The 17,250-nt window shown below is 46.1% G+C and overlaps 1 protein-coding gene across 1 annotated transcript in view; it reads right to left on the reverse strand.

Moving 5' to 3' along the window:
- Positions 1-309: 309 nt before the first annotated feature.
- The window catches only part of CSMD2 (CUB and Sushi multiple domains 2), a 667,671-nt gene continuing 650,730 nt past the window's right edge, over positions 310-17,250 (reverse strand). The window contains 8 exon segments of the mRNA XM_060018797.1: positions 310-538; positions 722-860; positions 2,249-2,336; positions 4,197-4,309; positions 5,820-5,981; positions 7,196-7,258; positions 15,092-15,271; positions 15,847-15,958. Of these exon segments, the coding sequence (XP_059874780.1) occupies positions 379-538; positions 722-860; positions 2,249-2,336; positions 4,197-4,309; positions 5,820-5,981; positions 7,196-7,258; positions 15,092-15,271; positions 15,847-15,958 (1,017 nt within the window). The 3' untranslated portion in view covers positions 310-378.

Consider the following 17,250-nt stretch of genomic DNA (forward strand, 5'->3'; position numbering starts at 1 on the left):
TGTGTATATATACGTATCTCTCTCTCTCTGGAGAGTTCTGACTAATACACCTACTTGGGTATTTTGCTGAGCCTAGTGGCTAAGAGCACAGCCTCTGGAGCTGCCTGCCTGGGATTGGATTCTGATCCTGCTTCTTATTAGCTGTGTGATCTTGGCCAAGTTAATTCCTTTCTCTGTGCCTCAGTTTTCCCATCTGTAAAAAGGGTGACAACAGTCTCCGACCCAGGTGTACGGAGGTGTCTGCCTCAGTGGCCAGCACAGGGCAGCACTGGGCACTCAGTCCCTCTCACACTGGACGTGTCTGTAGGGGTGTGTGTCTCACCAGCTGCCGGAGGTGGGGCTCTCAGTGGCGGTGACGAAGGCAGCCTGGCCTGGAGGCTATACCGCTGTACACACCGTGCTGACTGTGAGCTCCGCCTCGGTGGCCATGATGTCTGTGGGCTGGATGTTGCGGTCGTACATCGGGTTCTCAAACGTGGCGCGCACATTGGTGTTCTCGTGGCCAGCGTAGCCGTTGAACGGAACTTTGGGTCTTCTCCTGGGAATGAGAGAGCGTGACCAAGACGTCAAGAGAGGAGACTCGGGGCCCTAAGAGGAGAGGGAGGCTCTGTGTTCCCTTCAGAAGGTCACAGCTCGCCTGAGCCAGGAGGGCTCTGGGTGCGTCAGGGAAAGGGAGAGGGCCTGGCACCCGTCGTGCAACCCTCCTGTCCCTTCCCCGTACCTGTGCTTGTAGAGATAGAGCACAAAGCCCGCGATGATGAGCGCGATGAACGGCACCAGGATCGCGGCCGCCACCGAGCTGCTGTTGGAAGCAAAGTGGCGGCCGATGGACTCGGGGTCTGATTCCAGCAGCCTGAGGTCTGCAAAATCCCAGAGCAGAAACCTCAGGTCACAGACACAGCGGCCACCGTGGTGGGGCTTGGGGTGCTGGTCGGGGCCCCCCAGCTGCCTCCCCCATGCACTGGGCCATCCTCCCTGGAGAAGGGTGGTCAGTCCACACGAGCTGGTCAGGCCTGGGGAAGCCAGTCTGCGGGAGAACCTGAAACCGTGTCCCAGAATAAAACCTTAAAAGACAGCAGCCCTTTAGAAGCTTCCAAACTTCTTTCGGCCATAGAAAGTTTATCCCATGAAACCTTACAAGGCAGCCGAAATATAAAGCACGTGCAGGTGGACCTGCTCTGGAGGGCGTGGTAGCAGTGCTGAAGCTCCGGCCTCCGAGGGTCTCCCCTCCTCCCCCTCCCCCCTCGCCCCAGACTGGGAGCGCTCAGAAGACCACGGTGAGAGCCTCTGCCCCTGTCAGCGAACCGAGGGGGTGAGGCTCCGCCGGGCACACCGGCAGTCAGCCGTGAAGCCAGAAGAACTGGGTTTCCTGAGGTCTCTCTGGTGTGTAAGGGGCCAGGGAACTGCCTTCAAGTCTTCGAAGGGCTGCCGTGTGGAGGAGGGAGTGCTTTTAGTCCAGGCAGCTAAGAGGATAGAGCTAGGAATAACTCCAGGGCAGGAGCAGGGCGGAGTGGGAAGCACAGGGAAGCGGGTTTCCGCTTACGCCAAGGAGGAGCTTTCTGAAGGTCAGAGCTGGGAGAAAACGCAGTGCACTGCCTCGGTAGACAGGGGGTCCCGGGGGACAGGGCAGTCAGCACCTGGGGTGTATCGAGCTGCCCATCAGACACCCGGGCCTGCCTCCTGTCTCCCCCTGAACTGCTTCCCAGAAGCCAGGACCCCTCCCCACATTAGAGGCTCTGAGTCAAGGCCGGTCTCTGGAGTGAGGATGCCTGACACTGAGGATGCTTGGTCCAGGGTAAAGATGCCGGGGAGGAACTAGGGAAGGAAGCCTCCTTGATGCTTGGTTTTCCCATCTGTAAAATGAGGACAGCAATACCACCGTTCCGGGACTGAGACTGTCCTGAGAGCCCCACGTCGTAACGCTCAGGGGGTCCCGGGGATGCCCGAGGGCTGGCCAGATACTATTGTGGGACGCATCTGAGACCCAATGTCCCTTAAGCTGGGGGCTTTCAACTCCAGGGCTGAGCATGAAACTGTTTGGCAAAAGTTGAGGGTATTATGTATTGCGCTTCCTTCTGGGGAGATATTACACAGCTTTTATCAAAATCTCAAAGGCGTCCCTGATCCAAAAGAGGCTAAGAGCCCCTCTTGGACTGTTGAACATCACCAACCCCCTGCCCTCCATGCCAACATACAAGTTTCTCCGCCACCCGCACAAGCATACACTCCAGGGACAAATGCTAGTTACCAAGTCTTTGAAAGCCGAACTGCCCAAAGCCTTGGCCCTTAACAGCGCCTTGGTAAATGAAGGTGCCTCCGGAGAACTCTGGGGAGACCTGTGAGGGAGGGAGCAGACAAAGTGAGATGGGAGGCACGCCGGAGGGAGCTAGAGGTCCGGCCGGCTGGCCGGAGACACGCCCACAGGCACACGGTGCCCACAGGCACACGGTGCCCACAGCTGGGCTCACCTGCCTGCCTGTCATCTCCACTGACATGGGCTCTCTGCCCACCCCCAGGCAATGGCGAGGTGCTGGGGATGGGGCAGGGGCTCCAACTGCTGGTAGGAGGGAGGGAGACATTTTTGTTTCTACTGGTCGAATCACTTAATCTGTCGGTGCCTCAGTTCCTCATTTTAAAATGGGAACAAAAACAGTACTTATGTCATAGGGTTGCTCTGAAGCTTTATATGAGCGAATATAGGTAAAGCACTTAGAACACTTAATAGGCCCTGAGTAAATGTTAGCTATTATTATTGTGATGAAAAACTGAGTTTTAGAGCACCGCGGAGCAAACCAAACCATGATTAAAATGCATCTAGCAGATTGAACGTACTTTGGAAAGTTCGTCCCAGTTCCAATAGCTATTAATTTGGGGGCGGGTAGTTGGCGACATAACTCCTCCTGGCTGTCTCTGTACTTGCCTCTGTGATGCTCGTGTACCAGACACAGACACGCAAACTTGTGGGCTGGGGACTGCTCGGCCGAGGGCGTGCTTGCTTTGAGGATGCTTCTGCTACTGGGGTTCCTTCTGACTCATGCTCCATCCCCAGGTGCAGCTCTCTGTCTGTTGTGCTCTAGGCTGACCCCCCCCTGCTGCCCCCCCAAACACACCCTGGGTGACAGAGAAGTGGGCCCGATTGCTGGCTGTAGTCCCAGGCAGCCCTTCCAGCTGTTCCTGGCCCTCCAGAGCGCCATTTACACGTAGCCCTTGGCCCGCACTCCAAGCTCCCAACTTTACCCTTGTTCTCTCCCCTCTGGCCATCCTCCCAGGACAATGGAGTCTGTTGTCCTGGCACAGCTTTTGGACTACTACTATTGACGCCAGCCAGGACCAGGATACACAAGGGGATCCGTAGAATACTCTCAAGAATCCCGAGGAACTAATCCCATGTACCAGCCCCTGGAGAAGCCACTTGCTTCTCATGTGATTATCAGCAAAGTCACTCAACCCACAGCCCTCTACCAGCCAGTTTTGTCCGTGAGGATCCACCTTGACCCCTCAGCTCTCTGGTCCTCTGGCCCCATGACCTCTTCCTCCTTCCCACCCCTCCGCTTCTAGCTTCAATAATCCAAGACAGGGAAGCTGAGGATGTGACAGATGACTGCTCCACTACCCTGCCTGTGAGATTGGAAGGTATGGGCAGAGGAGAATCACTGCAGAACTTCCACCTGAAGAACGCCCTTGCATGGAACAAGTCTTTCCCACAAGAGAATGCAAGAGAGTTGTCTCCTTTCCCCCAGCTCCTGGTGTCTCAAGCTGTGCTAAGTCACCCACAACAGGCATCCTCAAACGTGAGAAGACGCTCAGGGTGCATCTGGGACTCACCACCTTCTCCCAGCTCCCACCACCACGTCGTGACCTTCAACTTGCTTGAATTTACTCATGTACTGCCAGCCTCCAATCTCTTGCTTCCTGCTTACACATCAGAACCTACTTCATCTCACTCAGATGCACTGACCTTTAGACTCTCAGCCTCCTGGCCCTTGCTATGTTTTCCTGTGCCCACTTCACTAGCAGATGAGGACTCCCTTGCTCCCAGTCCTGGCCCCAAAGAAACCCTCCTCCCAAGTTTCCATGTTGATCCAAAGAGTTTCCACCAACTTCTCCCCTCGTCCTCCCTACCAGTGATCTGGGAATCAGGGATGGGGCAAGGGCACAGGGAGGTCAAGGACTGAGTGAGGTTTTGCTGAACTTACATGCCCATCTAAGGCCCAGTGATCACCTTTGAACTTATTCACAAAGACCTCCACAGGCCCTGTAACCTGGTAAACTTGGAGGAGGAGATGGGAATCTTCTTTCTTGTAAATTCCTGGGAAAAGAAAGTTCAGAGGGTACACTTGAAAGATCCAGGAAGATTTCAAAACCCAAGTCTGTGGGTATGTGGGCGTGAGTGTCTGAGTGGGATTCCATGTGTAGATGTTGGTATCTAGATCCCATGTATAACTGGCGTTAGGTAAGTGTAGTGTGTCCTGTGAGTTTGTGCAGGCTGAGTGTGAGGATACACGAGAATGTACATATGTGTGTTAATAATCAACTGGATTATGACCTGTGGTTGTGCTCCTGTTTATACACGCATGTGTGAGAATAAAGGGAATTGGATTTTGTATATGTTACGGGGTCAGTTAATGTGTGGGTGTGTTTACAACTCAGTGGGTACAGGAATACATGAGGGCGTGTATATGGGAGTGTGTGAATGTGTTTAGGACTATGCCTTAGAGCCACTGAGTGAATATGAACGTTAGTTGTGTCTGTGTGTGTGTGCATGAATGAGTGGCTGTGACTACACCTGGGGTTGTGTATTCATGTGTACGGTCATTCACTCATGCATCCATCGTTCTACCCATCTATTCGAATAAACACTTGCTTCCTAAGATATTCAGTTTTTCTGATTATAGAAAATTTGAAAATTGGGGAAATTTTGGAAGATGCAGAGATGCATGAAGAAAGAAAATTCACTCCTGATCTCACTTCTGAGAAATAACCATTGTTAATATTTTGGTGTAATTACTTCCAATTTCCTTTCTTATGAATATAATTTTTTCCTTCAAAAACTGGAGTCCCATTTTAAATGCATTGTAGTAGGTGTATTTTCTCCCAAACTGGCATAATATTTTATCCGGCAGACATACTATAATTAATATATCCATTTCTTTTGAGACAATTTTCTATTCCCAGGTTTTATGTTATGGAAATAGCCCTGTAATGTGAACATTCTTTATTGGTAAATGTTTGATTCCCTCTATAACTATTTCTTATGATAAAATTTCGTAGAAGTGTAATTAATGGGGTCAGTCATTTTCACGGCTCTTGATACAAGTTGCCAAATTATTTTCTAGAACTATACTATTTTATACTTTGACCAGCACTGCCTTAGTACCTTCACTGGGCTGGCACCAGAGTTTATTGCTTAATAAAATCTTAGTGGGATAAGTGGAAAGTGACATTTTATGTTTACTGTTTTTTGATTATTGCAAAAAATGTTTTTTCCATTTGTTTATTAACTGTCTGTACTTTGGCTTCTGGGAGTTCTCTGCCCCTATTTTTGGTTCAGTTTTTAGGGATATACATCTCCTTTTTCTTTATTTGTAAGAGTTCTTTGTATGTTCAATTTATTAATGTTTGTCATCTAACCATTTCCCTTTAGTCTGTGGTGCTTTTATCATGTAAACAAAGATGAATAGACACTTCCTCTTCCCCTGCCTACCAGACTAGCCCTGCAAGATAGTACAAGGAAGTGACAGTAGACTCGTTCTTGGGAAGAGCGTGTGCCCATCACCCACACCACCCACAGGCTTCCCCAGAGCTGGCCTGCCCCTTACCAGCCAAGTGCAGCTCCACGCCGCTGTGGTCAATCATGGTGGCGTTGACCTTGCTGTTGATGACCTGGAAACCGGTCACTCTGAGCATGGCTGGCTGCTTCTTCCCCTGGTACTCATAGGTCCCTTTCCATAGGGAATTCTTTGCAAAAACATCCCCAGGAACTAGAGGAATTGAGAAACAGATGTGAGAGGGGCTTTCACGTGTGCTGGTGGAATTGAGCCCACCTGATGACTGACCCCAGTTCACTCCCTGAGATTGTTTTCCCCAACATCAAACACGCAGGAGGTGGTGGAGTGTTCTGGCCTCCTTGTGATGCTCTGTGTCTCAGAGTGGATGGGTGGAGGGAAAGAGAGACAGAGAAAAAGTGGATAAAGAAAAAAGAGAACATGAGGGGATGGGGGAATGAACTAGAAGAAAGAGGAAAATAAAAGGAGGGAAGGGGTTGAAAAGATGGAGAAAGAGAAAAAGAGAGGAGAGAAAACCAATGTCATAAAATAGGAACATGGACTAATGGGGTCAGGCAGATCTGGAGTCTCATTTTGGCTATCAGTGATCAGTTGTTTGATTACATACAAGAGTCTCCACTTTCTCACCTGTGTAGGCCACATCTGTACTTCTGTAAATGGGGCTGTCCTGCTTATCTCGTCAGGGGCTAAATGATTGTATGTCACATGATGTTGGGCACATAATGAACGATAGCAACCCAAATTGTTATTTATCCTTATAATAATTTTCTAAGGAGAGTATTAGGAGCCTTATTTTAACAAAAGGTAAACTGAAGCTCCAGAGGTGAAGTTTCTTTGTCCAAGGACACAGCTGGTCAGTGACCAAAATGGAACTTTAATTGAGTTTGATGTCAAATCTAGTTTTCTTTCTTGTATAACACACATGCTAATATGGTAAATAAAAGTATAAGGTTCAAAAAAGGATATGATAGTCTAGAATAATTTTGCATTGGTCAGGCCATACCTCAGTTCTGTGCCCAGTTCTGGACACCACACTTTGAAAGACACAATACCTGTCTTAAAAATGTAACCATTTCCAGCAAGCTCCCTAGGCAGGACCTGGGTGTATGTGTCTGACCACACACTGGCCAGCCCTGTGCCAGAAGAGGTTGGCTCCAGAGCTTGAAGCTCTGGACATGTTTCTAGAAGGCTTTGGCTCTCAATTCCGGATGCAGTTCCTGCTTCCTTCAAGCTCACTTCCTCCTGAGGTCTGCCTGGGGTTGGGAGGTGGGTGGGGAAATCTGTTCGGCTCTATAGACTGTTTTCACATCCCCCTATTGGGTACACAGAAACTCATGTGCATGTTTCTGGGTAAGTAGGTGAAGGAAGCTATACCAGTTTCTTGAGCCAAAGATCTAGAGCATACCTACCTGAAGCTTGAGTGAGCGGAGGCTCCCGGGCAGTGTTGATGGGTCTCCCACTGGGCCGGACCTCTGCTGGGGAAAGAGGATGGAAGAAAACAGGTTCACCCTCTGGTCTATGTTCTATTGGAAAAACAACGGTCAGCTCTCTGACATTAGGTCAGTGGGTTCTTTGAGATCTTGCTTTGGACTTATCCTCTTAGACCCGGAGGTGGGCTACTTTGTCTGGTGAGATGTAAAGAGTTTAAAGGAAATCCATTTACCAATTATAGTCATTGAAATATTAAGCAAAAAGTTAGAATATAGCTATATATGTGATTTTTTATTACTGCATTAAAAACAGGACCTAGTAGTAGGTCCAGTAACTATTCTAATCTTGAAGTAGTCAGGAACATAAACAACATTTCTTTCTTTTTTTTGTCCATGCCACACGGCATGCAGGATCTTAGTTCCCTGATCAGGGATTGAACCTGTGTCCCCTGCAGTGGAAGCGCAGAGTCCTACCTACTGTACTGCCAGGGAATTCCCAACAACATTTCGTGACATCCATAACTATTGTAGTGTAATGTGGAAATCTCTGCAGTTTCTACTGGTGACAAATTTATAGGTATTGCTAACACTACTACAAGTTTTTGTCTATATCCTAAATTAAAGAAATGCTAAATTTCAGTAAGAGGTAAAGGAAAACAAAGATGTCTATTTCCCATCCTAGCACACAGATCTGCTGAATGCCACTACTGAGGACCCTTGGTTGAAGGGCCTCTGCTTTCCTCCCAGAGGTCTGGCACAAAGGACGGCCTTCCGCCAGTCAAGAGTGAAGTGCCTAAGTTCTAGTAAGGGTCTCAGTGGAGTGCTTCCCTCCCCTGGAGTCACGATATGAAGACAGGGAAGCCCTCACAGGCAAAGGCAAAGGAGAAGGCTTTGGGCCTGAGACCGACAGCCTAGGTTCCGGTCCCAGCAGTGCTACTTAGTGATTGTGTGACCTCAACTAGTCACGTCACCACTCAGAGTCTTGTCTCCTCATCTGAAACATGGGAAAATACTGAAACATATCTCACAGGTTTATGCTGAATAAATGTGGTTATGAACGTGAAAGTCACAGTCAATAAATATTAATGTCTTTTCTTCTTTTGCAGAGAAACAACAGAAATATCTGTCTTGTTGCTAAGTAAAGGGGGGGACTCCCCCTACTGTCTCCAACTCTGAGGTCAGCTTATGTTCGGGTGTACAGAAGGCTGTGGACATATTTTCCAAGTGACTCCATGAAGGCACACCTCTGAACAAAAGGCCTTTATTGTCTTAGGTTTTATAAGATGAAGGGAGCAAAGAGGGAGAAAGCATTTTATGTGCCAGACACTGTGCTAGGCACTTTATTCATGTCATTTCATTTACTCCTTCTCTCAGAACTGTGAGGTAGACATTGTTGTCTTCATTTAATAGAAGAGAAACTTGTTAGAGGCAGAGAGGTGAAGGGACTTACCCAGGGTCTTATATAGTAAGGGGTTGAGTTGAGATTCAACTGCATCTAAAGCATTTTATATTTTTAAATGCAAGTACCTATTATAGCTTAAAAAATACTTAAGAATAAATGTAAACAAGAAAGTGCAAGACTGTACATTGAAAATTACAAACCGTCACTGAAAGAAATTAAAGATCTAAATAAATGGAAAGATATCCCATGCTCATGGCTTGGAAGACAATATTGTTCAAATGGCAATACTCCCCAGATGGACCTACAGATTCAACACCACCCTTATCAAAATCCCAGCTGCCTGTCTGCAGAAACTGACAACCCATTCCTAAAATTCATATAGAAATAAAAGAGGCCCAGAATAGCCAATACAATCTTGCAAAAGAGGAGCAAAAAGGAGGACTTAGACTTCCCAACTTCAAAACTTGCTGCAAAGCTACAGTAATCAGAACTGGGTGGTAATGGTATAAGGACAGTCATACGGATCAGTGGAATAAAACTGAGGATCCTAATGTAAGCTCACACATTTGTGGTCAAATGGTCTTTGAAAAGGGTGCCAAGACAATCCAAAGAGGGGAGAATAGTCTTTTCAACAAATGGTGCTGGGACAATTGGATATCCGCATGCAATAGCATGAATTTGGACCCCAAAACTCTTAGAAGAAAACACAGGTACAAATCTTTGTGACCTTGGATTAGGCAATGGTTTCTTTTTTTTTTTTTTTTTTTTTTTTTTTCTTTTGCGGTACGCGGGCCTCTCACTGTTGTGGCCTCTCCCGTTGCGGAGCACAGGCTCCGGACGCGCAGGCTCAGCGGCCATGGCTCAGGGGGCCAGCTGCTCCGCGGCATGTGGGATCTTCCCAGACGGGGGCACGAACCCGTGTCCCCTGCATCGGCAGGCGGACTCTCAACCACTGCGCCACCAGGGAAGCCCCAGGCAATGGTTTCTTAAATATGATAGTAAAAGCACAAGTAAACCTACAAAATATAGATAAATTGGAGTTCATCAAAATTAAAAGCTTCTGTGTTTAAAAGGACACCAACAGGAAAGTGTAAAGATCCAAACTCATCAAATCGCATACATTAAATATGTGCAGTTTTTGTATATCAATTATATCTCAATAGGGCTGTAAAAAAATCCACACCTGAAAAAAAAAAAAGAAAAAAATTAACACAGGATAAAATGGAGCTTAAATTTTAGGTGATGAATGAAATAAAAAAGAAAGTACTGTAAATTAAAAAAAAAAAAAGGCAGTGAAAAGACAACCCACAGAATGGGGGAAATATTTGAAAATCATGCCTCTGATAAGGGTCTTTTTTTTTTTTTTTTTTTTTTTTGCGGTACGCGGGCCTCTCACTGCTGTGGCTCTCCCGTTGCGCAGCACAGGCTCCGGATGCGCAGGCTCAGCGGCCATGGCTCACGTGCCCAGCCGCTCCGCGGCATGCGGGATCTTCCTGGACCGGGTCATGAACCCGTGTCCCCTGCATCGGCAGGCGGGCTCTCAACCACTGCACCACCAGGGAAGCCCTGATAAGAGGCTTATATTCTAGATATATAAAGAACAGTTGAAGGGACTCTGGACCAAGATGGCAACATAGGAGGCTCCTGAATTCCCCTCCTCCCACGGATACACTGAATGTGCAGAAGAAAACAGATCAACTCTCTCCGAGAGAAATCCAGAAACTAGCTGACTGACACCTACACATTGGGACTGAGAAAATACCCACATCAAAACAGGTAGGAAAGGCTGAGACACATTCTCGAAATAAACCCCACACCTGGCACGGCACCATACAATCAGGAGGGACTCCCAACTCCCAGCTTTTCCCTGAGAGTGTTGAGTTTGTACCACATGTCTAGCACCCTGACTTTTAAGGATGCCATCTGAGGGATGGGTGCCCAAATCACCTAGCTCTGAAGGCCAATGGGGCTTGGGGCTTGTGTTCATGAGTTCCACAGGACTACAGCAAACAAGGAAGCAGTTTTTATAATGGACACAGTAGAAACCCCTGTGCCTATATATATACCTGGTCTCACACTGAGGGAGCAGGTAAAAATGCACATCTCCCAGTTTCTCCCTGGAAGGGGTCTGACTGCATACTTTTCCAACTGTTGCCTGAGAGTCTGCTTCTAATCAGCCTGCATCTAGGTGCTGACCTCTGTGGGACACTGATGGGTCTTGGTACACCCTCAACTACTGGGAGCCACTAGGAATAAAGACGACAGCTTGGACAATCACAAAGGTTTGGGAGGCACCAGGAGATTGGGCTGCACTGACTGGTGAGCTTCATTGCCTAAACGAGGCCGGTCGGTCTGTGAAGACTGGGTGGGAGAGCTGCCTGTTTTATCTAATGAGTAGAAACCAACACAGAGAATCAGGGAAAGTGAATCAACAAGGGAAAATGTTCCAAACCAAATAATAAGATAAATCTCCAGAAACGGATCCTAATGAAACAGTGGTAAGTGACTGACCCAATAGAGGGTTCAAAATAATGGTCATAAAGATGCTCACTGAGGTCAGGAAAGCAATGCACAAAGCAAGAATTTCAACAAAGAGAAAATATTTTAAAAGTACCAGATGGAAACCATAGAGCTGAAAATGTAATAATTGACCTGGAAAATCCAATACAGGGGTTAAACAGCAGGGGTTTAAGTGGAAGTGAAAATCTAACATAAAAACACATGAAAGTATAAAACTCACTGGTAAAGATAAATATATGATTAAATTCAGAATACACTAATATTGTAATGTTAGTGGGTAAATCACTTGTAACTCTAGTATAAAGGTTAAGAGACAAAAATGGTAACTATAACTACAATAATTTTTAATGGATATACAATATAAAAGATGTAAATTGTGACATCAAACACAAAATGTGGGGGACTGTAAAAACACGGAGCTTTTGTATGCATTCCAAGTTAGGTTGCTATCAGCTTAAAAAAAGACTGTTGTAAATATGTGTTATGTAAGCTTCGTGAAAAACACAAAGCATAACCTACAGTAGATATACAAAATATAAAGTGTGGGGAATCGAAACATTGCCCTTGTACCAAAGTCAGACAAGGACACTTCAAGAAAAGGCAATTCCAAGCCTGTATCCCTGATGAACATACACGCAAACCTCCTCAAGAAAATATTAGCAAACCAAATGAACTGTACATTAAGAGGATCATACACCGTGATCAAGTGGGATTTATTCCTGGGATGAAAGGATGGTTCAATATACACAAACCGATAAATGTGATACTTGCGCACATGTAACAGTGTGGCGGTTCCTTCAAGAATTAAAAATAGATAGTGTAATCATAAATGTAAAGGATCAATAGTCAAATCTAATGTATAATTATGTAAAGGAAGAATACGAAATTTTTAAAAGCTGGACTGCTGTTAGAGGAGCAGACATGAATAGTAGATATTCTCTGTAATGAAGAAAATAATAATGTAAACCAGTACAAGGATATTTTTATTCTACAAAAAAAAGAATTAAAAATAGGAATACCATATGATCCAGCAATTCCATTTCTATATATCCAAAGGAAGTGAAATCTCTGTCTTGAAGAGATGTTCACTGCAGCATTATTCACAATAGCCAAACTATGGAAACAAACGAAGTGTCCATTGATGGATGAGTGGATAAAGAAAATGTGGTGTATACATACAATGGAATATTACTCAGCCTTAAAAAGAAGGAAATCCTGCCATCTGTGATAACATGGATGAATTTGGAGGACATTATGCCAAGTGAAATAAGCCAGACAGAGAAAGACAAATATTGCATGCTACTACTTACATGTGGAATCTAAAAGTCAAATTTATAAAAAGAGAGTAGAATAGTGGTTGTCAGGGGCTGAGGGGAGGGGGAGATAGGGAGAGGCTGGTAAAAGGATGCAAGCTCTCAGTTATAAGATGTATAACATGGTAACTATAGTAGATAATACTGCATTGTATAATTGAAATTTGCTGAGAGAGTAGAACTCGTGTGCTCTCATCAAAAAAAAAAAAAGATAAATACGTGAGGTGATGGATGTGTTAACTTGATAGTGGGAATCCTTTCACAATGTATATCAAATTATCATGTTGTATACTTTAAATATATTTCAATTTGTTTGTCAATTATACCTCAATAAAGCTGGAAAAAAGAAATCAACAGGACATAAAGGAGTTCTTACAACTCAACAATAAAAAGACAAATAGCCCAATTAAAAAATGGGCAAAGGATCTGCATAGACTTTTCTCCAAGGAAGATACACAAACGGCCAATAAATAAATGAAAAGATGCTCCACATTATTCGTCATTAGGGAAATGTAAATGAAAACCACAATGTAATACTACTTTATACCCACTTAGGATGGCTATACTCAAAAAGCTGGACAAGGGCTTCCCTGGTGGCACAGTGGTTGAGAGTCTGCCTGCCGATGCAGGGGACACGGGTTCGTGCCCCGGTCCGGGAAGATCCCACATGCCGCGGAGAGGCTGGGCCCGTGAGCCATGGCCGCTGAGCCTGCGCTTCCGGAGCCTGTGCTCTGCAGCGGGAGAGGCCACAGCAGTGAGAGGCCCGCGTACCGCAAAAAAAAAAAAAAAAAAGCTGGACAATAACAAGCGCTGGCAAGGATCATGTAGAGAAATTAGACCCCTGGTGCATTGCTGGTGGGAATGTAAAGTAAATGTAAAGGCACTTTGCAAAATGGTTCCTTACACTGTTAAACATTGAGTTATTCTATTCCTGGATATATACCTAAGAGAACTGAAAACATATATCCAAACAGAACATGTACATTTATGTTCAAAGTAGCATTATTCATAATGGCCCCAAAGTGGAAACAACTGAAATGTTCATCAATGAACAAATGGATAAACAAAAGGTGGTATATCCATCAATAGAATATTATTCAGGCATAAAAAAGAATGAAGTAATAACACGTTACAACATGGATGAACCTCGAAAAACTTATGCTAAGTGAAATAATCCAGACACAAAAGGACAGATATCATGTGATTCCACTAACATGAGGTACCTAGAATCAGCAAATTCATAGATATAGGAAATACAATAGAGGTTATTAGGAGCTGGAGAGTAAGGGGAATGGAAAGTTATTGTTGAATGGGTACAAGTTCTTGTTTGGGACGATGAGAAGATTCTGGAAATGGATAGTGGTGATGGTTGCACATATTGTGAATGTACTTAATGCCATTGAATTGCACACTTTAAAATGGTTAAAATGGTGACTATTATGTTTTGTATATTTTACCACAATTAAAAGTTAAATGTACTCTAAACAAGAAAAATTATACCACTACCATTTGTGGCACACAAATATTACTTTCCCTAAGTAAAAGAAATTTACAACAATTCATACAATGAAAATACATCATTAAATTCTAGCTCTGATAAAGGCTCTGACCCTGAAGCCTTCTCTCTCTGAGGGGCAGGACAGCAGAGTACTTAAGAGCATGGATTCTGAAGTTAGACCTGCAGGGTTTGAATCTCAGCTCTCTCCCTTTACCAGCTGGTGACCTTGGGGCAGTTACTTAACCTCTCTGTGTGTCAGTTTCCTCATATATTAAATGAGGATACGAGTAACACCTGCCTCATAGGATGACTGCAAGGATTGAGTTAGTACACGAAGTACTTAGAACAATACCCGGAATGTGGTGAGGTGAGGTCAGCACCCGCAAGAGACATCTTACTGAATGCCATCCTAGCACCAAACCCATCCTTTATCCTTGCTGGATTCTTTACTTAAGACTGGACTCAGATTACCTTCTCCAGGAAGCCTTCTCTGATTCTCCCCTCCCCCTTAGGCTGAATTAGTGCCTTTTCCAGCATCCCCACAGCATTCAGTGCATCTCTGTGTTCCTGAAGGTACTGTTATATCTGATAATGTGTGTGTCTTCCACAGCTGAATGTGAGCTCCTTTAGGGCAGGGTTTGTGTCTTTCACCTCCCCATCCCCCATGCCCAGCACAGCCACGCACAGTGATAATGCTCAATAAATTAGAGAAGGAATGAATGAAGAAGAGGGGGAGGGAGGTGTAAGACGTTGCGGTAACCCGGAGGGATCTGTGAGTGGGTACTGTTTTATCAGGGTTATGATAGGCATATATGCATAACGTGTTATTCCCGTTTAGTGGGACACAGAGCTTTTCTCCGTCTGACGATTAAGTGTAATCCTTAGACTACCGTATCCTTAGCGCTGGGCAGAGTGTTTAAGCTCATGTAGAAGGTAGCAAGGTGAAACTTGGGATGGCGTCACCCTGTGCTCCTTAGACTACTCTGGTTTTATCTCCTAGACTCAACACCTCAGAAGACCAGAAGCAGCCTCCAGCTTCCGGAAATTACATTTCTTTCTTCTCTTTGGCCCTCTTTCACTCAAGCTCAGCTGTCCCCTTTGGCCCCCCACCCTGGAGAAGCTCACCGAGGGGGCACACTCACCCAGGCAGACGGGTGGTTTGCCTGTCCAGCTGCCATCTGCTTTGCATGTGCGGTGCTCGGAGCCGCCCCTGAGGGAGAAGCCCTCCTGGCAGGAATAGATGAGCGTGTAGCCCATGGAGGGCAAGTCCAGGGCCCCAACGTTGGCATGGGTCGGCATCTCTGGCTGCTTGCAGTGGTGGGCTGGATGACAGGGAAGACGCTGCTGGGAGATGAGGGTCTCCAGGAGGCCTCTCCACCACTCCCCTGCTCCTTGATGGGCTACCCGCTTCCTTTCTCTTATGGGCCCCTTTCAGGTCCAGCATCCCCTTCCCAGCCCCAGCCCCACCCCAGCTTTGATGTCTATACGAGAGGCCAAGATGGAGATCGTGGGGATATTGGCTCAGTCAACCCTGGGGGAACCTAAACCTGCAGTAATTTTCCTGAGCGAAAAGGAGTAATTATGGTCAAAAGCCTGAAACCTTCCATCCTGAGGGCAGGCCTTGTAGTTGTTAGTATTTGCTGCCATGGGAAACTTCTTTTTTTTTCTTTGAGAAGGTATAGGAATTGCCTTCTAATATCAGAAAGGCTTCTGTGTGTAAATATCTTCTGTGGGGCTCCAAGGGGTAAGGAGTACAAAGAGACCAATACTGGTCCCAATGAGGAGTTGTGAGCTCTCTGTCATTCAGAGCACTCAAGCATCTCCTAGATGCCCAGCTGGGGGAGATTATGAGTTGCCAGGAGGAGTTGTCTGGGCTGTAGGCGAAATTTCCACTCACAGACACAGTCGGGCGGGGTTCCGCTCCAGGTCAGGTTGGGAAGACAGGTCCTGGTGGTGGAGCCCTGGAGCAGGTAACCTTTCTGACAACGGAAGAGCACGGTGCTTCCAACCTGCGGCCAGGACGAAGTTCCCACAATCACCTTCCATCCAGCGACGCTTCACACTTGTCATCTGACTGCTTACTTTCCCACGACATTACTCCTACCCACCCTTCTGTTTCTCTGCCTGATTAAATCTTATTTATCCCTTGAGGCAGCTTACGTTATGCCTCTTCCACAAGGCCTCACCCAATTCCCTGGGCCAGATCAACACTCTCATGGGATATATCATATTCTGCTGCGGGGGGCTGAGTGTCTGACCCAGAATCAGAAGACCCTGGGTGTGAGTTCTGGTATCTACACTTACTCACTGGATGCCAGGCTGCACGAAACTCTCTACACCTTAGCCTTCCTGTGTAGAGTTGAGATGAGCAGCCCTGCCACACTACACTGGAATGTCGCGACACTGAAATGTGAGGGTAGATTTGAAAGCATTTTATGAAATGTGAAGAACTGTGCAAAGTAGAATATTACTGTGTGTGTCTCTTCCCTCCATGAATCTATAAATTCTTTTAGGACATGTCCCCTATAAAATCTGGAGCTATGCTTTGTAAAAAATCTCTTGAGCAGAATTGCTACCCTCCCTGCATCCCTCCCTCTGCTCCACTGGCCCCTCACCGTCTGACCTGACATTCCCTGCAGCCACCAGCTCCATCTCTTCATCTCTAATCCGTGCGGCACCATGCTGCCAGATGAGCTTCCGAAACTGCAACTCGGATCACACTATTTCCCAGCTCAAAACACTCACGTGTCTCTACTACCTCTGGGAGCAAACTGAAACGCAAGGTGAAACCTAATTTCCACTCCCTTCCTCCACGCCCATCACCTCGTTCAGCAAATGGTATCCCTATCCACCCAGTTGTGCAAGTCAAAAACTTCAAGTCGTCCTCGATTCCTCCCTTTCCTTCAACCCCTCCATTCAATCCTTCAAGAAGTCTTCTTGGTTCTACCAACAAAATACCTCCCGACCCCTTCACGTCTCTCTATGTCCACTGTCGCTACCCTGGCTCAGTCCCACCCTCATCTTTCTCTCAAGATGCTGCAATAATATCCTATTTGTCTAAGTGCTTCCATTCTTAACCCCTATTGTTCATCCTCTCCTCAGGGTCCTGAGTGATAGTTCAAATGATGGATCAGATTAAGTCACCTTCAAATGGTTTCCTATGGCATTTAGAATACAATCCAAAATGCTTATCATGGTCTCAAGGCCCTATATGACCCGGTCCATGCCGTTCTCTTTTCAAAATTTATTATGTGATATTAGGTGCATAGAAAAGAATATAGGGCACATATACAGACGTGAA

Source organism: Delphinus delphis, chromosome 1 (assembly GCF_949987515.2).
Source record: "Delphinus delphis chromosome 1, mDelDel1.2, whole genome shotgun sequence".
NCBI classification, from domain to species: domain Eukaryota; kingdom Metazoa; phylum Chordata; class Mammalia; order Artiodactyla; family Delphinidae; genus Delphinus; species Delphinus delphis.